Source organism: Ochotona curzoniae, unplaced genomic scaffold, assembly GCF_017591425.1.
Source record: "Ochotona curzoniae isolate NIBS_2020 unplaced genomic scaffold, NIBS_Ocur_1.0 scaffold_3208, whole genome shotgun sequence".
Classification (NCBI taxonomy): Eukaryota; Metazoa; Chordata; class Mammalia; order Lagomorpha; family Ochotonidae; genus Ochotona; species Ochotona curzoniae.
This window is the reverse complement of record NW_024467106.1, coordinates 9,834,734-9,857,622: the sequence shown is the minus strand read 5'-3', so window position 1 is coordinate 9,857,622 and position 22,889 is coordinate 9,834,734. Positions and strand designations below refer to the sequence as shown.

The 22,889-nt window shown below is 50.9% G+C and overlaps 1 protein-coding gene across 1 annotated transcript in view; it reads right to left on the bottom strand.

The window, feature by feature from the left end:
• The window catches only part of TTLL11 (tubulin tyrosine ligase like 11), a 212,881-nt gene that overhangs the window by 25,366 nt on the left and 164,626 nt on the right, over positions 1-22,889 (bottom strand). Inside the window, exons 7-8 of the mRNA XM_040962895.1 lie at positions 14,118-14,369; positions 2,281-2,387 (exon numbers count right to left, since the gene is read on the bottom strand). Coding sequence (XP_040818829.1) covers positions 2,281-2,387; positions 14,118-14,369 — 359 coding nt within the window. The remainder of the gene's footprint in view (positions 1-2,280; positions 2,388-14,117; positions 14,370-22,889) is intronic.

Here is a 22,889-nt window from a genome sequence, read left to right as displayed (position 1 = left end):
ATCACTCCCACTGCACGGTCCAGGTCATGTGCAACGTCCCCGATTGGGGACAGCACCCTGGGCCCAGAGGTCAGGAGGCTTGAATTCAAGTCCTGCCTTTGCGATTTCAGACAGGTCACATTTGCTCTTGGAACCTCAGCACCCCTACCTGTAAAATGAGGCACCATCACCCACTTGTAAAGTCCAGGCAGGAAGCAGCAGTGATGGTGCTCCCAAGAGCACATTCCCAAGGGCTCATTGACAAAATCAACAGAGATGTTTCCTTTGGTGCAAAACATTATGAGATCCACACAGATTGCTTTCACAATTTGCATTTCCCATGACCTTGCGGAAGATTCCTTGCACAAGGTCCTTTCAAAGTTGCCTTTGCTGCTGCTGACTGCTAGTCCACATAGTCAGGGGCTGACAGAAAGGTGTCAAAGGGCCTCACCAGATGCCACTCCCAGATTCCCTCACTGGCATGTGCTAAAACTAAGTGAAAAAAAAAGTTTCAGATTTTCTTGAATTTGGTCAGCAGAGTGGACAGCCTCTGTCAGACCCCCGCAGCCTGAGCTACGGTCATCCCGTGGGTGCTGCTCCCAGGGAGCGATTTCAGAGGCAAACAAAACATGAAAACCCACTCAGAATGAACAATGGGCCAGATGGCGATGCTAGTTTGAAGCAATAAAACATGATAAATAGCTTCCTGCTGCTACTCCTGATCAATTTCAATATTTAAGAATTCCGCTGCCGCCCCCACCCCCTCCACAGCATCCGGTGATGATGATACCCGCTTTCAACTCACTGAGTGGCCGCGGTGGCAGCAGCTTCACTTTCTGAGGACGCCAGCAGCAAGCGTTGCTGCTTGGCACGGCTGTCATGTGGGAAAGCTCGGGCCAGCAAATGATCTTTCATCTACTTTTTTTGCTCCTGACCCAGTCTTGCAAGGTGCAGGGGAGCTCTTGATGGCAGAAAAAGTCCTCCTGTTGTGGTGACTGGAGTTTTGCTCTTGAGTTGCAGAAAGGAGAGCAGCAGGGAGCTTGGAGCTTGCCCTGCTCCATCCAGGACTAATTAGAGGAGAAAGTAGCCCGGCAGGGGAGCCAGGTGGGTAGGTGTCGGAGCCTCAGTTTCCCTGCTGTGCCACACACCTCATCAGACCTACCTCCAGAATTCCAGCAGCCCTGTCCCTTTACACCGCCCAGGGGAGCATGTGGTACACAGCAGGGTGGCCGCCAACTGGCAGCTGGTGGCCTCGTTCCCAAGCACAGAGCCGGCAGCCAACAGACCCCAAGCGCCCTTGTTGTCGGGGATGCCCTGTAGGGAAAGCCTGTTGTGGGCGCTGTGGGTGAAAAGTTGTGGGGCAGCCTGGACTGGGAAGTACCAGCTGTCAGACGGGCCACTCCCAGGAGTCTCCCCATGAGGAACCCAGTGATGAGAGGAACTGGCAGGTGCCGTCAGGGATGTCCTCATGTGGTTCCATGCCCATGGATACAGCAACTCTGGATGCAGGTATAGCCAGCGTCATTTCACAGAGGAGCTGGAGGTACTGTGTGTGTGTGTATGAGAGTTTGTGTACCTTTTTAGAGAAACACTCAGCGTGAGCAAACAGGTCAGGCTCTGCAGCTGTCCACCCAAATCTCCCCCAAACATGCCTTGGAGGTTCAGGGTGATTTCCCATGTGATATTCAAGGCTTCCACAGCTCCGTCTCCCTCTTCTTTCCCTCTCTGCTCCAACCCCATCATGGGCTGTGGGGTACCTGGGGCACACAGCATCCTCCCCCGTGTCTGTGTCTAGGCCAACAACAGCCTTGTCAAGGGCCACTCACCTGCCTCTACAGCTTGTCCCTCATGCCCCCCTCCACGGGCTGGCCACCCTGGCCCTCCCTGGACCAGAACCTCCTGCGTTGAGCTCCAAAACAACACCTCTGCACCGCCCTCTGTCCTGGCCCGCATCACACAAGACAAAACTCACTTTCTCATCTGCTGCCCCCCACCCCCGTGGTGAATTCCTTCCAGGTGGGAACCGAGCACTTTCCACATCAGTCCACCCAATGCAGGGCACAGCATGGACTCAAGGAATGGATAAATGAATAACTGAGCCTTAAGCAAAGCCAGGGCATGCTGATGGTAGAGTTAGAATGTTAGGCCCAAACCTAAAATTTCATTCCACGCTGGAAATGACATCTTGGACTGATGGGCGCATCTACTTCCTTCCCCCTCAATGAGAAAGGGAAGAAAATGCACCCTTCCTGTCTGCCCATCCTGCCCGGTGCCTGTGTGGTGGAGGCGGCCATCAGGTACCTGAGTCCCGCTTGTCCAAGGCGAGAGAGTTCCACTTCCTGGTGACGTCGATGTAGAGGATGTCCACAGAGGCCATGGACAAGCTGCCGCTGCTGAGCTTGCAATTCCTGCCGGACACCAGATGGGGGAGAGTTAGCAAGAGCCTAACTTGGGCTGGGTGGATTGGGCCCTTGCCTCTGTGGCCTGCTGGGTTACACGAAACCTTTCCCCAAAACTGCACAGGTTACAATCCTGCATTTGCAATGTGATGGTACTGGGAGATGGGGCTTTAGGTCCTGAGGGTGGAGCCCTCATGAATGGTATTAGTGCTCCTTAAAAAAAACAGCAAGAGGGAAGGAGAGTGGGAGGGGGAGAGGAAGGGAGAAGCAGAATGAGGGAGAGGGGGGAAGGGGGAGAAGGAGACAGAACAAGCTTCCACCCACTGTTCACTCTCCAATTAGTTGCAATGGCTAGTGCTGAGTCAGACTGAAGCTAAGAGCATGGAACTCCATCTGGGTCTCCTATGTGGGTGGCAGGGGCCCAAGGATTTGGGTCATCTTCTATTTCTTTCCCAGGTGCATTAGCTGGGAGCTGGATTAGAAGTGGAGAGGCTGGGACTTGAACCCATGCTTATAAGGAATGCTGGTGCTGCAAGTGGTGACTTAACCCAACATATCACAGTGCTGGCCCTGGATCAGTGCCCTTCTGAGAAGTGGTAGGAAAAAGCTGGCTTCCTTTCTGCTCTCTGCCACGTGACAATGCCAGAAGAAGGCAGCTGTCAGCAAACCAGAAAGCAGGGCCCTCACTGGACACCCACCTGCTGGCTTCCTGTCCTTGACCTTTCCAAGACTCCAGCCCTGAGAGGAGTCCACAGCCTCTGCTATTTCCCTTATGGCCATGTCCCTGCCAGGGCTGTGTTCCCTGTCTGGAACTCCTGGAGGTGGATGGCAGGGACACTGGAAGACACACATATGGCTGCACAGGTCTACAAGCAGGATTGGGCGCGCGTGTGCTCCTGTGCATTTAGTCTCTTGGCTATCAGGGGTCTGATGGGAGGGAATGAGCAAGGGCTTTGCCACAGCAAGTCTTGGGTTGAGTCCTGGCTTTGCCACTTGGAAGGTATGGGGCACTGTTAGAACCTTTCATCTTTCTGCAGCCTCAGGCAACACCACCCATCCCCAGGAGCTGCCATGAGAGCCACTGGGTGTCTGTGGCCACAAGGAAGTGACAAACCCTGCCTTTCAAAAACCACACCTCATGGACCTGACTTCCTCTTCTTGCTGCTTAGGAGAAGAAAAGCTGGGTGCCCAGGGATGCTCTGAGGGCCCCAGAGTGACACCACCAGTGGGGGACCAAAGCTGCTGCTCCCTCCAATGAAGTAATCTCCACTGGACCCACTCACTGGGTGGGTCCCTGGGACCACAGCTAAATGCAGGGGCTCCAGGTTTCTGCACTTAGCCCATCTGAATCTGCTCGCTGAAGACTGCATTGAAGCCTCAAATCGGTCACACTGAAGTCCAGAACGTAGACCTCACAGTAGCACAGACCCAGTCCCAATCCCTGGTGTGACCTGACAGTCTTGCTGGCTGCCAGGGAGAACCCGTTGAGTTTTGACTTCAGAAGGAACAGGGAAGGGTGCCCATCTGAGCGTCTCATCATCCCCTTCCAGTTTCTGAGGGATCTGGGGATGTGGTGAGGCAGCTGGCATCTCACAAAGAGCATACTTCTGAGGTTCAGGCCAGATAGAGATTTGAGTCTTGTGTTATCTGTGCACAACTGAATTAAGCCTTTGCTTCCCTGGTTCCAGGTATGGGGACAACAACACCTGCAAATGTGCTTGGTCACAGATGGAGTGCATGCTACAGAACGGGCCTTGTGTCTGCTACGTGACCGGCCCACAGCATGGCCGCTCTTCTTCCCTGTCTCTTGGCTTTCCTCTTCTCCTGTTCCAGAGCTGGGGCCTCAGCCTTGAGGCTGCTGCCTGAGGGATCCTGCTCATTCTGGAGAGATGGCACATCTGGGTTCTTAAGGCAGCCTGTACTTGGCTAGTCCCGGTGTGCCCCTGTGCCCTTCCTGAATGGGATGGTCTTAGAGGCTGGACGTGACCCTGAACCATGATGAATTGTGTTCAATGTTGCTCTCAACCCTTCAAATGCATCCCCACCTGTGGACTTGGCTGACGATGAAGTGGCTTCAAAGCTGTCATTTGTCAGTGTTTCTTGTGTGAACAGCTCCCCCAGGGAGCCCGACAGGAAATGGGTTGATTGGTAAGGTGGGGAGTCTCCAAACCCAAACCCACACTCGCCCCTGATGATAGTGGCTGAGGGTGCTCTCTGCTTTGGGGCCCCGTGGAGGCAGGCGTAGCTCATTGCTGAGCACCCCTCCATCCCTTGCTCCCTGCCTGGCCCTGTTTCCCAGGCCATCAGTTCCTATCCTGCTTCTTCCTGGGGCAGGGTAGGGAAGGAGGTGGGGAGGGGCACCCCGCTCCCTTATTGCCATTGCAAGTCACCATGGCAGGCTTCAAAGCACATCAGCACGCAGTTATTGAGCCCCAGTAGCAGCATGTCAACGTGTGCGAAGCTTTTCTCATCACCTGTCACCGAGATGGCTATCTCTATCGGGTTCTGCATGGTTGGCATCCCTGTTCTCGCCCAGAGTAATCTAGCAGCACTGCTAATTTCCCAAGCTTCATTAGGCGAGGCCCTAGGTTTTCTCTAATTAGCACATCATTGTCCGTTGGGCTCCCTGCTTCCCCCAGGATGGAAGGCTGCCTGGCTCTCTGCTCTCAGGGTTAATGGAGTAGAAAAAGGGAAACCAAACTGACCACTGCTGTGTAGTTATTTTTTTTTTCTCCCTGACAGGTAGAAAATAGAAGTGTCAAGCCTTTAACAGGAGCCGTAATTTACCTAAGAGAATTCTCAGGTATCTTCCAATCTCCCCAGCCCAACTTCCCAGGTAATTCAGCCTCTCCAGCTAGACCTGCAAAAAACAGCTGAGTGCAACATCTGCTCTGAGACAGAGGGACCCAGGAAATGCTTTCAAAGAACTGTGGTTCTAGTCTAAGGCCTTTTTGGGGGGGAATGCCTTTTCCTGCTCAGCAGCTACAAGAGGTTTTCTGGACCCATGTCAGTGAGAAAGGATGGGATCAGTCCAAGATCATACAAGCAGGGATACATAACCAGGTCTTTCCCGAGAGATAGAGTTTTGGATTTGGGACCTATGGCCTAGCAACAGGGAGGTGGTGTGTGTGTGTGTATTCATCCATCTCCGGACTACGGGGGAACCCCAGAAATCAAATGCCAACGTCTCAGGCCAACAACCTGTAGGGAGGGCTCCTGTTGGGCAAGTTGGCGATAGCAACCTGCAAGTAAAACTGTCAGGGTGACCTAGAGATGGGGTCTCCCAGGCCTGTCCCTAAGCACGGCAGATGTTATCAATAGATTCAGACAGGGAAAGGTGCAGAAGCTCAATATGTGTGGCCCTGAGGCTGGATTTGCCGCCCACTCATCCATCTGCTGGTCATGCAATTGATGCTGAGCTCAGGCTGTACAGCCAGCATTCTGGGCTCAGTGAGCCTTGCGGAGGGGAAGGTCTTGACCCGCTCTCAGAAGGTGTAAGTCATCTCAGAGTCTGGAGAAAAAATGTGAAGCCTGCTTGGGCCCTGGCTGTTGAGACTGGCTTCCCTTGGTGCCCTGGGATGCAGCTCTTCAAATGAATAGGATACATTCTTCAGTGGAAGAGAAATCTGAGGAAATACAGTAGCCTGAGAAGCCAGAACCGATCAAAGGAAAGAGGCCAGTGTGTACTGGGGAAAGATGGGCTTCTCAGTCAAGTGCATGTGAGCCTGCACTTTGACTATGCAGTGTGACCCCCGAGTAAGCCTGCTGCACCCCAACTTCGTATATGTACCTCAAGAACAGATAGGGCTACTTGCCACACACGGCTCTTTCAAGGACCAAATCAGTACCTGGCACACAGGGTGGGCACGGCGAGGTCCCACCTTTCTCCCTCCCACTGCACCCCAGAACCCAAGGAAAATGTGCATGGAAGATGGGAGAGTCACACTTCGCTCGGATTTGCTAGGAGCAGGGGTGTAGAAAGCTCAGCCTTGATCATCCCCACTTCTTACCAACCACTAACATCTCACGGGAAATCCAGCTCTTCCCACTCCATGAACTCAACTCTGGAATCTAGTGTTCATCGTTCTCTGTGCAGCAAAGAGCTGTTCCCCGCCCCCTCCAACCCCAGAGTTGGGCTTTGGTAAGGTGGTTAACAGATGAGCCTGATGTATTTAAAAGTGAGACGGAACACTACCTAAATGTCTACAGGGAGAAGGCAAAGACTGCCGGGGTGCAGCTTCGTAAAGGACAGCACTGTGTAGGGTGGAGGCTCACAGCCCTGCTCAGGAGAGAGCACTGTACATCAACGTCATCAAAGAATCTGTGACAGAGAAGCCAGAGCCCTTACAGCTCAATTCTAGAACATTCTAACACACTGCATTGCCTCTCAGGGAATGACACCCTTCTGGATGGAACCCATTATGAAACAGTATCTTTGTCACAACCAGAGGGAGTGCAATGGCAAAGCAGGAGGAGAAAAAACATCTCATTCAAAAGGAGACCTGGGGGCCAGGCATGATGGTTCAGTGACTAACTCCTTACCTTGCAAACACTGGGATCCCAAATGGGCGCCAGTTTGTATTCTGGCTACTCCACTTTCCTTCCAGTTCCCCGATCGTGGCCTGGGAAAGCAGTGGGGAAAAAAAAGTTCCAAAGCCTTGGGACTCATGTGGGAGACCCAGAGGAAGCTCCTGGCTCCTAGCTTCAGATTGGTTCAGTTCTGGCTGTTGTAGCCACTTGGAGAGTGGACCAGTAGACAGAAGATCTGTCTCTCTCTTTGTCCTTCTCTCTGTAAAATCTGCCTTTCCAATAAAAAAAAAAGTCTTTTTTTTTTTTTTTTTAAATGAGACCTGGGGTTCTGGAAGACATGAGAGTGATGAGGAAGGAAGCATTTCCAAGTGGAAGGAAACAAATGCTCCAGTCAGGCATGAACTGCCGTGTTTCCTGGAAATAAACCCGATTTTGGCAAACTGCTGAACCTCCCCTGGCTCTGCCCACAAGGCTGGCTGCTGCCTTGGAAGATGCGGCATATGCAAATCACTAGGATCCTGACCCAGGCAGAGTGGGGCAAAGTATCCCAGGTCAATCACAAGGCCCCTTTCCTAGATCTGTCACCCGGCTGCCAGGGCAGGAGAGAAACGCATTCACTGTAGAGAAATGGCAAACCACACCACCCATGAGGTCGTTTCTGTTTCTTAGGGTGGCGTCCACACCCAGCAGTTATGATTAAATACATTTTTAAAGAGCAAATGGGGGCCAGCGTGGTGGGATCTTCGGGAGAACACTGCTTCCAGTCCTGGTTGCTCCATTTCCAGTCTAGTTTCTGGAAAGGCAGGGGAAGATGCTCTAAGTACTTGGACCCATGCAGCCATGTTGGAGACCCCGACAGAGTTCCAGGCTCCTGGCTTCAGCCTGGCCCGATCCAGGCCATTTGCAGGGGGTGGGAGAAACAGTGTTTGGAAGATCTCTCCTTTCAACTAAATAAATACATCTTTAAAAAGAGAGAGAAAGAGAGAGAGGAAATGGGAGGAACACAATCAATGGTAATATGTGGTACTGGTAGGCGCCTCTGGAGGAAACGACACAGAAAGCTGGTTAGAAGAGTCAGGTGTTGACGGGAGAATGATGCTTCATTCTTTCTCGTTTCTTCGCAAAAAAGAAAAATAGGATTCAGCCAGACGGGCATTAGCATAATTCACTGTGAAAACTGCTGATCTATGCAATGCATTTTGAGAGATGGACACCAAGAATAAATTCAGCTGAAGTGTTTATTATTTCCTCCCCTGCCTCTGCCCCACTCTCACCCTCTTCAAGGAACTTGGAGAAAAGGAGTGGGTAGCACAGAGGAAAGCCAAGTTCAACTTCTGCTGCCTGCGTGGGCGTTCCAAAAGGAGTATCTCGCCTGAGAATATGTCTTTCGTAAAGGGCTCTGAGAAGGGCACTGTGGTTCGATTTAACATATGGCATCAATATTATTAATTCATAATGAAGCAAAAAATTAAACCAAAGTAGAAAGCAGAGAGAGGAGTAAGGTTGAAGCAGGAGAAAATGCTCGCTGTTAAATGTAGCTGGCAACACTGAACACACCGTGATAAATCCTCACGGTTGAAGCCGCTGCTGGGGTTTCTGGGTATGTTTTAAAAGGGGAGGGGAAAAAAAAAACTATTAGCGGTTGAGCAGTATTTCCTCCATTCCCTGCTGCATACTTAATTACTGCAGACATTGGCTGGGGGTGGGAGGGCTCGTAAATGCACTCCTCTGTGTGGGCTGCCGGTCCCCTGTCACCTGCAGGCCTGCTCCCATGACACCTCTGCCATCCCCGTGTCCTGCTCCCTCGGGCTGACACAGACAGGACCCGGCCAGTGCTGGCTGCAGGACGTTCTCTAATATCACCTCCATCCCCAGCAAAAAAAAAAAAAAAAAGTTTCTCACGCAAGTGCCCATCATTACAGAGAACAAAGGGACAGAGGTGTGTGAGCCTCGCGCACACATCTGTAATGATGGCTCCAGCGCTGCCTTGGTCTAGTCTGAGGGTTTGGGAGGCATCCTTCTCACTAGAGCCACACACTGTCCTGTTTGCTTCCCAAGTTGTTGCACAAGCTTGGCTGTCCTCTCCACAGGAGCCTGCATGCTCTCACGCTGAAAGTCACCCACTTGAGGCCTCCATGGGTGGTCAGGCTCCGATGGAATGCGTGTCAAGTGTTTTCTGGATTGCCAATATTTCACCATGTCACAGTCAGTGCACCTGGCTTCCCTGAAGAACTGAGCAGGCCAGCAGTGGCCCGGGCCTTGAATGTGTGTGTGTTCCCCAGCCTTGTCCCAGCCCACTGTTCCAAACTCACATATCCAGCCCAGGGGACCCATGCATGCTGCCTGTCTGCCCTTGTAGGCAACTGAGAATGCGCTTCTTAGGGCAAGGTTCTAGAGAATTCTACTAGGAGTCCCAAGAGCCAGTTTAGCTTTTGTCACCCTTTTAGCTCACATGATACACCTTTCCTGACTTCTAAACATGCACCACTGTGTACTCCAACTGCAGAATCTCCTCCTCCACCTGGGCTGTGTGTCCCTCCCTTTCCAAACCTTGCCTCCTCTTGGGAGCCTGCCTGGATTCCACCATGGAGGCAGCCGCCCCCTATGCTGGACTTTCAACATGCTGACTGCTGTTCCCAGGGCATGAGGGTACGGGTGGTGGGGACACACACCCCAGCCATGATTCTTAAAGGAACACAGGTACCCTTAGACCTGGAGTCCCTTGAGGGCCATAAGGTCCTGTGCTTATCTGGGAATGTCATATGGCTGCCAGGTGTTCCACTACAGGTGGAGACGAGGCACATGCCACGGGGCCGGGTTCCCGGAGGATGATAAGACATCCACAGGAAGCCAAGCCCTGGCTTTCAGTTCTCTGGACTCGCACTGGTGTGGACGCTGCCCCTGCTCTGGCAGCTCTAGGTCCCTGAACAGGTTGTGCAGAGAGAGTACCCCAGCTTGTCCACCTTGTGGCTCCCTTGTATGACACCCTCCTGGCTGGGGGCCTGTGTGGTGAAACTGTCTGATCCAAGGCCCAAGAATCACATGGGGCAGAGAGTACCTCCCTGTCTGTTCCCGTCCTCTTCCACCTTACCATATCGAGATATGCACAACTAAGAACAATCCTAGCTCCTAACTTCCTGTACGGCCGATGTTGGTGGCCCCTATTACGGAAAGGGAAGTGACTGATTACACCTTCCAGGTGAGCTAATGCATCCGGCAGAGGCCTGGACTCTTATCTTTTTTTTTTTCTTTCTCTTTGCCTGGGATTCAACCGTGATGGCTGGATTTTGAGCAGCTGTCTTGTGACCACACTACAGCCGTGAAGCTTGAAGAGCACATGTTGGAATACAAGCCGTAGGAAAACTGGGACAGCGGAGGCCTGTGGGACCCTGTTGAGAAGAGGCTCCAGGAAAGAGAAGGCGGAAGGCCTCTCCCCTAGTGTGCTCCTGCCCCCAGTGAGCACTTGGATGTGCTTTCGTGCTGTCCTTGAAGACAGGCGACATCTGTGCTCTGTCTAGTCAATCAAGGACGGACAGTATCATCTATTCCCTGTTACTATAACCTTGACTAAGTCGCCTTGTTAGTTTCTTTGTTGTCTCTGTGTTCTTAGACACGATCTAATTCTGAGTTATGTATGAACCATTGTTTCATGAAATGCATAAAAACTGAAACCCTGGAAATAAACTTTGCCAATTGCCAAAAGACAGCACTGTCCCCCCATTTCTTCAGGACGCATCTCCTCCCGGGAACCCGCAAGGTCAACTTGCACGCACACTTAGGATGGGAGAGCAGATGACAGACAGGTGGGGCACTGGCCAATGCTGCAGACTCCCTGATGGGCCCTGGGACCTCCGTCTCCAAGCTTCCTGCCTTACGAGAGGAAATGATTGCACTGGAGCCAGATGTAGGTGGATGTCTCTTGCTGAAACTCAGATGCAGCTCCTCCATGAGTCAGAGCGTATCCCTGAGTGGTGTTTCGGCACACGTCCCAGCACATGCCTGTTGCTGGCTTTCTTTGAAGTTGTCGTTGCCTGGAGGACATAGCAGCCACAGGACTCCCGCTGAACAGGCAGCTCCTTGGAACGAGGTTGTGGCCCAGGGGCTCTCCAGCATCTGAGGACACTTGAGTAAGCGCGTGGAAGAGCTGAACTGCAAACAGCTTTGCAGTCCTCGCACGGTCATATTGCAGCTCGTATTTTCCATGAGCGCTTCGTCATGCCTCACCTCACATCTCCACCTCCTGACAGCCCTGCAAAGTAGGAGCCCTCATCTCCATTTCACAGGTGACGAACAGAGACTCCAAGAAGGTAGGGAATTTACTGAAGCTACACAGCCCGTGGGCCATGTGTTCGGTCCTGAAGCCAGACCTGCCTGACCCCCCGAGCTTTTGCCGTTTCTTTTCTTTCTTCTTAAAAGATTTATTTATATTGGAAAGGCAAATATACAGAGAGGAGGAGAGACAGAGAGGAAGATCAGTACAATGATTCATTTCCCAAGAGGCCACAACAGCTGGAACCGAGCCGATCCGAAGCCAGGAGCCACGAGTTCCTTTCAGGTCTCCCACGTGGGTGCAGGGACCCAAGGCTTTGGGCTGTTCTTGACTGCTTTCCCAGGCCACAAGCAGGGAGCTGGATGGGAAGTGGAGTTGCGGGGATTAGAACCGGAGCCCATATGGGATCCCGGATGTGCAAGGCGAGGACTTTAGCCATTACACTATCACGCTGGGCCCTCTTTTTCTTTTTCTTTTTCTTTTCCTTTTCTTTTCCTCTCTTTTGTTTGTTTGTTTCTTTTTTTTTTTTTTTTACTTATTTATTTTGGTTGGAAATTTTAGATGTGGATTTTACAGAGAGGTGAGACAGAGAAAGATCTTCCATACACTGGTTCATTCCCAAGTGACTGCAATGGCTGGGGAACTAAGCCAATTTGAAGCCAGGAACCTGGAGCCTCCTCTGGGTCTTTCACATGCAGGGTTCAAAGGCTTTGGACCATCCCCTTCTGCTTTCCCAGACCACAATCCAGGAGCTGGATGGAAAGTAGAGCAGCCAGGACACCAACCAGCATTCATACGGGATGCTGGCTCTTGCAGGTAGAGGATTAGTTGAGCCTTTATGCCAGCCCCAGCCTGTGCTCCTTCCACTCTGCTCTCCTCCCCCACCCTACCCCACTCATCAAAACCAAGGTAAGGCCAAAGTCATTGCTGGGCAAACCCCATGTCTGGCTGGCTGAAATGGAAGAAATTCAGTGCTTCTGAGTGGCGTCCTGCCTAGGCTATCAGAAGGCTGGTGTGAGCATTTAACAGCTAGATTTGAAGAAAAGTCTCTGACAAAAATAGTTTCTGACTCGAGAATTCTAATTACTTGCTTTAGTGGATAAAACTGTGAAGGTGTCACTTGGAGGCATGAGGCAGGAATATTAAAGCCAGCAACAAGGGGAAACGACAGTAGCACTGAGGGCTGGCAGACTGCTCAAGGTGTCCGCGCTCTGATAGAGTGCCATCGCCCTGTGCCCTGCTGTGGGCCCTTCATGGGTGTACAAGGGTCTGGATTTGCTTGGTAGCCACTCCACAGGAGCCTCCTTTGTGCCATATCTGTGCGGGATCCTTGGTATGCTCACCTGTCTGCCTGAAGTTTATATAAGAATGTACAACCTTCATCAGAATGCCTTTAGCCTTGTAAGAAGAAACTAACAGTGTTGACCACTCATCTCAAACCGCAGGTTTCTATGCAACTTTTTTTTTAAAGAGAGAAATTCACTTTATGTATTTTAAAGGCACAATAACAGAGAGATGTGGAGGGAGGGTAGGGGAAAGAGAGGAAGAGAAAGAGTCTTGTATCCACTCCCTAGATGGTCATAACAGCCAGGGCTGGGCAAGGTCAAAGTCAGTAGCAGCCTGTTAGTCCAGCCAGGTCTCCCACGGGGCTGGCGGGGGTCCAAGCTCTCAGGCCAGCTTCCATTGCTTTTAGTAACAAGATGCTGGATTGGAAGTCCAGTAGCTGGGACTCAAGCCAGCACTTGGTTTGGTTTGTAATGTTGTAGGCAGTGGCTTAACTTTTGGCCCCTTTGTGTAATCTTTAGAATTAAAAAATATGACATTTTAATTGCATGTATTTAAGGAGTAAAATAATTTGATACACATATTCATTATGTGATGGTCAAGTCAAGTAAGTTAGCATCTCCATCTCCTTAAACATTAAGAAAAGTTTGACATTGCATGATTGTTACATTTATGGGGTGACGTGTAACCATCCTATAAATTTATATACACTGTGTGCTGATAGGACTGGAGGAATTTGGGTCTCCCCTCTTTGTCACATTTCTCTGTGTAGAACCTCCCTGGGATTTCCTCACAAAAAAAACAGAAATGCTTATGGGAGCCCCCAGCACCCCCTGAGCTGCAGAGCTCGGAGCTCAGCTGTCCTGACCTCTGTGCCCTGTGGCCCTTCCCCTCCTTGTCCGCAGTCAGGTGGGTGTGTTCCACGTGGCCTTGACTAAGCCCTCTCACATTGGCAGTCCTTGGGCCCAGGCAGCAGCTTGCTCTGCACTCTGTAGGGTGAAGTCGGGGAGGCTAAGGAGACATCACTGCCCTAGGCCCACCTAACTGGCAAGTGCCCCTTGTGACTCCAAAGGGCAAATTCAAGCAGACTCCCTAGAACCCGAGTGGCGACTCTTTAACTGCACGTTGCAGCAAAAAAGGCAATTTCTCTGCTATCGTGTGTGTTGGCTTTAGAACACAGGCAAATTTTTGTGTCACACATTATAACAGAATCCTGTTATTTTTATATGAGGACAAACGTATTCAATTATTTATCAGCTGAATTATTTAACTTTCCCTTCCTGAGACTGACACTTTGGGAAACATGCGTTGGGCTTTTTCCTCTGTGGTTTTCACCGTCGCTTGGTGCGCACAGCCATGGAGAAACCACAGGGACAGTGCAAGGTCTGCCTGCCCCAGGGGGCTCAGAGACCTCAGTGCCCATAACTGTGCGTGAATCAGCAACAGAGACTGGGAGTGCGTCAAATCTGTAGCATTCAATCATCCACCCAACAGACAAGAGTCCTCCTCTCCAAACCCTGTGTAAGCCGCTCAGGGTGCTGACCCGGCACCTGGGTTTTGCCAAGAGTAGTTGAGGAGATCTGAGCAGCCAGATGTGGGACTGACCCTACCCTACCCACTACCACCCGCACCCCGGGGAGCTTGGTCTCACTGACCTGATGAAGGTTCGGAAGGCAGTGGGCCCGAGCTTCATTGTGCCCTTCATCCCCAGGAAGCGGATGAACAGGTTTGCCATACGGTCCACCAGGCGCAGGTAGTTGAACTGCTTCGCATACTTGGGGAACACCTGCTTGAGGCAGATGGAGGGCAGCTGGGCCTCGGGGTTGCTGCTGTCGCCGCCGTCCGGGACGCATGTCTGCTTGCCCGACACAGGCTCCTCCTTGCTGGCCACTGGAAGTTGCTGGGACCTGCAGCACACAGGGATTGGTGATGGAGTGGGTTGCCTGGCAAACTGCCCTTGACTTGAGACGGGCAATGACCTGGGGAGGCAGAAAATCGACCCCAGCGAGGTGACCCTGGGACATGGCCAGGGCTGGGAGCTCAGCCTCCCTGTCTTCTGCCAGCCTGTTTCCCAATATGGAAAACATCCTTTCCTGTACTCACGATTCAAGGGAACGCTCCGTTGTGGAGCTGTCTGGGTTTGATTTCAAACTCCCACTTCTGGGTAGTAATTGGATAATTAACAAATATAAAAATCTTTCTGAGGGCTGGCAAGAAGCCATGGGCACGGCTCAATGAACAGTTTGCAAAGATACATCCTCAGTTACCCAATTCTAGGAATAGGAATGATTACGTGTTCTGGCTGAACTGTTTTCTTAGTGGGCACACCCGCCCACACACACACACAAACTGATCACAGGTGTCTGATTCCTTAATCTGGATACTTTGTGCTAAAATTATTCTGATATTCCAGAAAATTGGCAGCTAATGAGAACATTCCAATACCCACCCCTGCTCGCAATGCTCTTAGCTCTAGACTGACATCATATCCCCTCTCACACCTCCTGTCTCTTTAAATGTCCCTGCCACCTTCCCATTACTCAAGTAGAGGAAGGCAGAGTTCAATGCCAACATCTCATCTCCTGCTGCAGCACAGGTCTGCCTCCTTGGTCCTGAAACCAGCTTGTACTCTGCCTCAGCCCCTGCCTTGCCAACTCTTGCCTTGGGGTTTTGCCCCCAACTTGTCCTATGCTTACATCTAACTTCAGGGTTGTAGAACAGCTGGTCAATTTGCTGCCTGCAACACCAGCAACCAAGATGAGCACTCATTTGAGTCTTGGCTGCTCTGCTTCCAGTCCAGCTCTCTACTAACATACCTGGGAAAGCAGTGGAAGATGGCCCAAGTGCTTAGGCTCCTGCCACCCATGTGGGAGACCAGGATGGAGTTCCAGGCTCCTAACTTCAGCCTGGTCTAGCCCTGGTTGTTGCAATCAATTGGGGAGTGAATCAGCAGAGAAAAGATCTTTGTCTCTGTCTCCTTTCTGTGTGTCGCTCTGCCTTTCAAATCAATCAGTCCATCTTCCAAGATCAAACACTCTAGGTCCCCTGAGCCTTTTTCAACACACAAAGCCCTGCTGATTTGTTTAGCTTTGACACATGCACTCAACGGTCAGACCTGGACTTACAGTTCTCTGCATGGTTGGGGTTCTGAGCTGAGCAGTTCAACTGGGGAGATTCCCAAAGAAACTTTGTCTGAAGTGATCCCAGACATATTCCTGTGCTTGCCAGTACAGGGCCCAGCATAGATCATTGCCCCAATCAGTCTATGCATATGCTGGTGGTTGCAATTGCTGGGTCAGTTCTATTTCCAGCCCTGTCTTCTATAAGAACCAATGGGTATTGCAGTCCAGCCCGATCCTGCCCACCACACACCAGTCCCTCACGCAAACCAGTGGGGAACTGCAGCCTAGTCGGATGCTCCCACTTTCTAATAAGCATGCAGTCAGTCCCCAGCTAGTACCATCTTGGTGTCTGTACCTGCTGTCCCTAGTCTTAGCTGCCTGGCCTGGAGCTATTTCACTTTTCAAGCTAGCTGAGCTGTCTCCTTGGCCCTGCAGGTGATGCCCTTCAATACCCCACTTGTGCCCCTCACACGGACCTCCTTGTCGTCCTCATCACACCTGTGCCGCCCTGGTGTCCATGTCAACCTCACTCGCTCACTATGAGCTCGTGAAAGGTGAGGGCCATATTTTGTCCATAGCTTATCTCTGGGGACCCAGCACTTCCTGGGTGCAAGGGCATCATTTTCTTGAGGTGGTTCAGCTGGCCTTGGGAGTGTCTGCATTTGGAGCCACACCATCGCATTTAAAGTGGGAGAGAATTTCCATAGAGAAACACCAGCTTGGACAGCCTTGCCCCAGTGGCCCAGAGTCCAGCCTCCAGGAGAACAGAGCTGCCTGGTGGGAACAGCGAGTTCTGAAAGACCTGCTCACAGTTGCTTCTAAGTGGGTCTGAATGCTTCCAAGCAAGGACAAGGAAAGGACAGAACCAGAGCAACACAAAGACAAGTCCTTTCTGAAGGTCAACAGCAGGGAGGGGTCCGGGGACATGCATGCCCCTCTCCTCCAAACTGGACAAGGCCCAAGTCTGCTGGAGAGGGAACATTCCCTAAAAGTGGGTTTGCCACCCTTACCTTGAACTTCAGACAGTACATAAACATCAGGTGGTGACTTCTCGGGTAAAATGAAATGTTTTCCCACTTACGTTACTGGAAGGCAAATGGGGGACAGTGACACTGAGTGGAAAACAGCTCTGATGTGGCTGAACAAGCGGCCATCCCTGACATGCGGGGTACCTTGGGAGCCTCTGTCCGAGGGAGGACTTGGCAATGTGCTGTTGGAATCTGCTGAAGAACAACACGAAAGCACAGAGGGCTCGCCAGGCAACGGGGCCTGCCCGCATACGTGGTCTTGCCGCTTCTTCATTCCTCCAGCTTTGGGAGGCCAGTGGGGACCAGAGCCCTGCTCCAGGTGGGGAGACTGAGGCACAGCACAAAGCTGTGCTCCCACTGCTCTGATGAAACTGGGAATTATAAATCCATCGGTTCTCAGCCAGGGCTCTGAGAGCTTTACCATCCACGACTCACGCTGGGGCATTACACAATCCTCAGGGCTATGATTTATTTATAAAGATTTTGTTTTTAGAGTGTCACAGTAATGCGTGCCCTTCACAAATCTTTTGAGAAAGGGATAAAGGAATCAAAGGCATCTGTAATCTTGGACACAAGCACTGTTACTGTTTGGATTCTTATCTGGCGTCCTGAAGTTAGAATCACATCACCTGTCCTTTCAACTCTTCTTTTAGCGCTGTTTCAACACGAGTGTCTTCCTGCGGCACTGACATTTCCACAAGCATTTTCTCACGGATGTGTGGTGTACTACATTCAGCCTAAGCTCTAGTATAATTAGCCCTTTGTTCGCATATATTTAGCATCTCTGGGGCATGGTCTTGGACTAAACACAGTCCACTGAACACAGTGCCCTGGTTGGCACATAGAACAGGAGCACTCACTCTCGAAGGCAGATGTGGCTTTGGAGCTCCTTCTGTCCAGGGACTCCATTTTTTAAAAAAACAAATTCACCATTTGACTCCTTTCAAGTGGACAATGTGATGGCATTTAGTGTCTTCCCAGTGTCGGGTACCTGTCACTTCTATCAAGTTCCAGAATGTTTTCATAATGTTATTTTAGAGAAGAAACATGAATCCATGTAGAGGGTGACAGTAGTCGTAAGGATCACTCAATCAGCACGTTTTTCAGGGTGATGGGCTAGGGACTCTGTCTCCTCCAGGACTCCTGTGACATGTCAGAGGATGCCTGCCCCAGCATCAGCCTCCTGCTCCACATCCTGTCCCTGGAGCGGCACGGAATGCACCTGCTCCCTCAGCTACACAGCAGCTCCTCCAGGACTGCAGTGTTTAATATGTGGCTCCATTCCCTGTCCTTCTTGAATCTCTTGAGTAACCTCCCAACAAAATGGTCCCAAAGCCTTAGCCAGCATTGTCCTGGACTCCGGACTGTAAGTTCAAGGGGAAGTGGTTTACTCAGCTGGATGAAGGCTGGATGATGGCACTGGAAATGAGCTGATCCCCAAGAAGAAATAAAACAATGAGAAATGGCCTCTTTGCTGAAGATAATTGCGATGATCACATTGGGCTCCCCACCATCACAAATACTGGAAAATCCTTTTTTTTTTTTTCCTAATAGCATTTTAATGGAAATGCCAGGCTCATGAAATAAAAGTAGCTGGTAAAGAAAATATAAATCAAGCTTTATTATCCCTTTGAGATCATTTTTTAAAAAAAGATTGAATTTGGTGTATCTTGATTCATTAAAATTAGGGGAAAGAATCCTGGAATGTTTTTATCTTGTTATCATCTTTCAAATAAAATGGAATCCCTTTTTCACTTAAAAAAAAAAAAACTCTCCTGAAATATCACTCATTCCTCTTTTGCTTGGAAAGCTCGCTGCTCAAAATCATTATCACTTGTCAGGGGCCTCCTAGGAACATGTCAAACTTGAGGCCACTTGTTTCTTGTAACAATCTTGAGAAGTAAGCAACAAAATGTTCCCATTCTGTAGATTAGGAACCTGAGCTCCAGGCTGAATACCTGCCCCGTCTGTGTTGGAGTCAGGATTTATACCTGGATCGGTCTCACCCTACAACCCCGCATTTGTCTAGTCTTTGTGCTGCTCTGATTTAAAGCAACCTGGGCACCTTCTTCCCCGTGTATAAGCCGTTCATATTTCCAGTAGTAACACAGTGGGGAAGGAGGTGGAGCAAGGTCAAGGTCTGGTGCTCAAGAGAGATCGTTTCTGTCTCTAGGTGGGCACACCTTCCACCACTCATCCCTTCGTCAGATGCTTCCCAAGTGCCCGTGTGTCCCAGTGCCTTGATACAGGTGCTGATCGACAGAGTCCCCCCGTCCAGAAACACGTGGCCAAGCCAGCGGAAGACACGACACATAGATAAACAATGAATGGCATCTGGAGGGGAACAGGTAGGGGAATATGGGCAGGCAGCCAGCATACACTTCTAGGTTTTAAAGAATTCTGGCCATCAGAGAAGGTTACTTGGACAAGGTGGTGGATTTTTTAGGGAAGAAGGGCCAGATCAGAGCCACAGTAAATGGGAGCCAATCTGCCTGCCCTGCTCACTTGGTGTTAAAAAGGGCTGATTGGATGGTATGCAGAAGGTGCTGGAAAAAGTCTTGGTCAGTGGTTCTGAAACTGTGGTCTTTGAGTCAGTAGCATGGGCACACACACACACACACCGCCGAAAAACATGTAAGAAATGTAGCTGGCTAGAGCTCATCACACACCTACTGACTCAAAACCACAGGCTTGGCCGGAATGTGCTCTGGCCACTCAGGGTTCTCACACATGTACAGCGCTGCGCTCCTGCCACGGCGATCGGTGTTAAACGTGCTCTGAGCCAGTCCCTCGAATCAGCCTCCCAGCTCACAACGGAGCCGGAGGACGAGATTGCTGAAAGCACACAGCTACTGTGCAGCCAGCCCTGCTCTGGCATCTGACAAAGCTCAGCCACTGGGCGAACCCAACTTCCCTGGGGAGCTAGAGACCATGTGATTTGCAGACAGGTTATAGAGAAACGGGGAACCTCTGTCCAATTTTCAAGGCCCTGGAAGACCTAGATCCTTGCTGGGCTGTGCCTAGCCATTCCCACTGCCCCTCTCACCAGGTACCAACCAAGCAACGAATCACCACTGGGGCTGGCAGGTGGAGGATGCTGTTGCTAGCCCTCACTATGTACCAAAAGCTGAAATTTAAATAAAAAAAAAAAGAGATTTATTTATTTTTATTGGAAAGGCAGATATACAGAGAGGAGTAAAGACAGAGAGGAAGATCCTCTATCCACTGATCCACTCCTCAAGTGGCCACAATGGTCAGAGCTGCGCCGATCCAAAGTCAGGAGCCAGGAGCCTCTCCCAGGTCTCCCATGTGGGTGCAGGGTCCCAAGGCTTTAGGCCATCCTTGACTGCTTTCCCAGGCCACAAGCAGGGAGCTAGACGGGAAGCAGGGCAGCTGGGATTAGAACCGGTGCCCATATGGGATCCTGGGGTGTACAAGGTGAAGACTTTAGCCACTAGGCTACTGTGCCAGGCCCAAGAGCTGCAATTTTAAAACTACATAATTCTGGCTCTGGTGCAACAGCTCAGTGGCTAAATCCTTGCCTTGCAAGCACAGGGATCCCAGTTCATGCCCCGGCTGCTCCACTTCCCATTCAGCTCCCTGCTTGTGGCCTGGGAAAGCAGTAGAGAATGGCCCAAAGCCTTGGGATCCTGCACCAGCATGGAAGACTCAGACGAAGCCCCTGGTTCTTGGCTTCAGATCAGCTCAGCTTTGGCCATGCAACCACTTGGGGAATGAACCAGTGGGTAGAAGATTTTTCTCCTTGTATCTGGCACCCAGATAAGATCCCGGGCACGCAAGGCAAGGACTTTAGCCACCAGGTTACCACATTGGGCCCCCCAAATAAATAAATTTTAAAAGCAAAACAAAACTACATGATCATGATAAAACCCTTTGATGCAGGATTTTTTTCTTTTTGGCTAACTCCAGGTTACAGAGGAGGAGACCAACTCTCAGGGATACAAATGTGAGTCCAGGAACTCGGGTGGCAGGCTCTGACACCTTTATTATTATTATTATTATTAATTTATTTTTCTCTTTTATCTGGAAGGCATAGGGAGAAGGAGAAAGAGGAAATAGGAAAGGAGAGAGAGAGAGAGAGAGAGAGAGAGACTTCTATCTGCTGGTTCACTTCCCATATATCTGCAGCCCATATAAGCTGGGCCAGGATGAAGTCACCTCCCGGTCTCCCACAATGGGGCAGGGATGCAAGGGATGCCAAGTGCCTGAGTCCATCAGCTATGGCTTTTCAGGCTACATCTTATCAGGGACACTAGAACCGGAAGCAGAGATGGGACTTGAACCCAGGCACTTGCATTTTGAAGGCAAACATTTCAATGGCCACCTTCCTCATTTCTCACCACCTTGTGACACAGCTTACATGCCCACAGCTATCGGAGACTCTTCGAGGAGGTAGGTTAATTGCAGCATCGCGTATGGCCTTGGCAATGAGCCTAAGGATTAAGGTTCATTATGGCTTGAGCATCCCTAATTCAAACATCTGAAATCCTTCAGAGGCTCAGACATGCTGGCTGGAGGCGAGGGCTCCATTACGATGCAATGTGTTGCATGCGGAAGTGGGATGGCAGCAGGCCTCTTCCCCAGGCCTCACTCCATTGGCCTACAGCGCCCTTGGGCTGGCTGCTGTTCTGATTGCAAAATCAACCACTTACTAAAATTAACTCACTGAAGGGAGGGAGTGCTACAGCTGGCCCTGCAAGGTTCTAATCACGGAACTCATGAGGTCATTTGCTTCTCTGATAGATAACAGTATCTATCAGAGCCCTGTGGGCAGTACTGTCTCCAGGGGGTTCTTTTACTGGGAAATTCCAGGTTCAGGACCCAAACTACGTATCACTTGCATGTGCCCCGAAAGTGACTAAAGCCCATAAAAAGTCCTTAAAATTCCCTAAAGGGGAACTGTTGGCCAGTCAAGAGGTCACTAACCAGTGAGGAACCTGGATATGATGCTGAACATGCGCTCTCATCCTAACTCCAACCCATAAGGACCTTCTCCACCCCCAGACGCCACCCCCTGCCCACCCCGTGGGGAGCCTGGGAATTAGGGGCTCTCTGCTCTGGTTCCCTTCTTCTACCCCAGGTCTACAGATCGGCTTTCTGCATGTTGAACAAGCAGGACCTGGGCTGGGGAGGCCGGAGGTTTCTGCAGCAACACCTCCAACCAGTCCCAGAAGTTGTTCTAAATCAACATTGCAAGTGGAACATCTCAAGAACCAACTTTCTAAACATGAAACTAATTCGAGGCTGTGTGTATAAGTCATATATGAAAGACAGATGAGTTTGGGTTATGTCTGGGTCTCACCTCTAAGAAATCTTAGTGCACATGCAGAATCCAACACACACACACACACACACACACACAAAACCACACAATAAGCAAACAAACAGGCATTTCAGATAAGGGATTCTCAATCTGCATAGTGGTCCTGTTTTACTGATGGGAAAAATGACCTGTGGTGTTTGGCCTGCTTTCCAAGAGTTGCTCAGCTAGCCAGCTGGGGCACAGTTCTGCTTCAGTGCAGAGCCCAGACGCTTCCCACTTGTGTGTTCTCCTGCCGTGTGGGTGGTGTGAGGGTTAAGGTGGAAAACAGAGGAGAGCTCACCTAGCTGAAGCCTGGTTTGGGATTAAAAACACAGTCTTTCTGTGCTGGGGGTGGAGGAAGCAGGCGGGGCTGCTGACTGCTGCGCTCCCCTGGACCTGGCAGCTGCTCTGTTTTGTTTGGGACTCTGCAGTAGTCAGGCTCAGGTGACTCAGAGCTGTGTAATGTTAACAAGGGTAACTGGAGCAGACTGGTCTATACCCTGCTTGGGGTTTTTGGGGTGCCGGTATGGGGTGAGCTCCCAGAGCCAGGGGACTGGGCCTGTTGTGGGAGAATTTGGAAGGGGGACCCAGGTGGCACATTTCACAAGAGTAAAAATGGGAGGGCTGTCTGTGATGCCCTGGCACTTGGAGGTCCAGGACCTAAGGCCGGAGGGTCTGGGCATGGGTCCTGCACCCAACCCCTCTCATTTAGGCCATTTCACAGACACGTTCCCCCTCCCACGTGCTCCTCTCCCCCTATGCTGCTCTCTGTCCGGTGTCCCCTAACTCCTTGTAGACATATGCACCCACATCCCTCAGGCTCCCACTGTCTTTGCCACGGCTCAGGGTGTGTTGCAAGTCATGGCATGGCTTTAATCTCAGCCCTGCCACTTGAGCGGCATTAGACAAGCAGCTTTAGCTTCCTGTTAGATACAATGGCAATAAGAATATAGC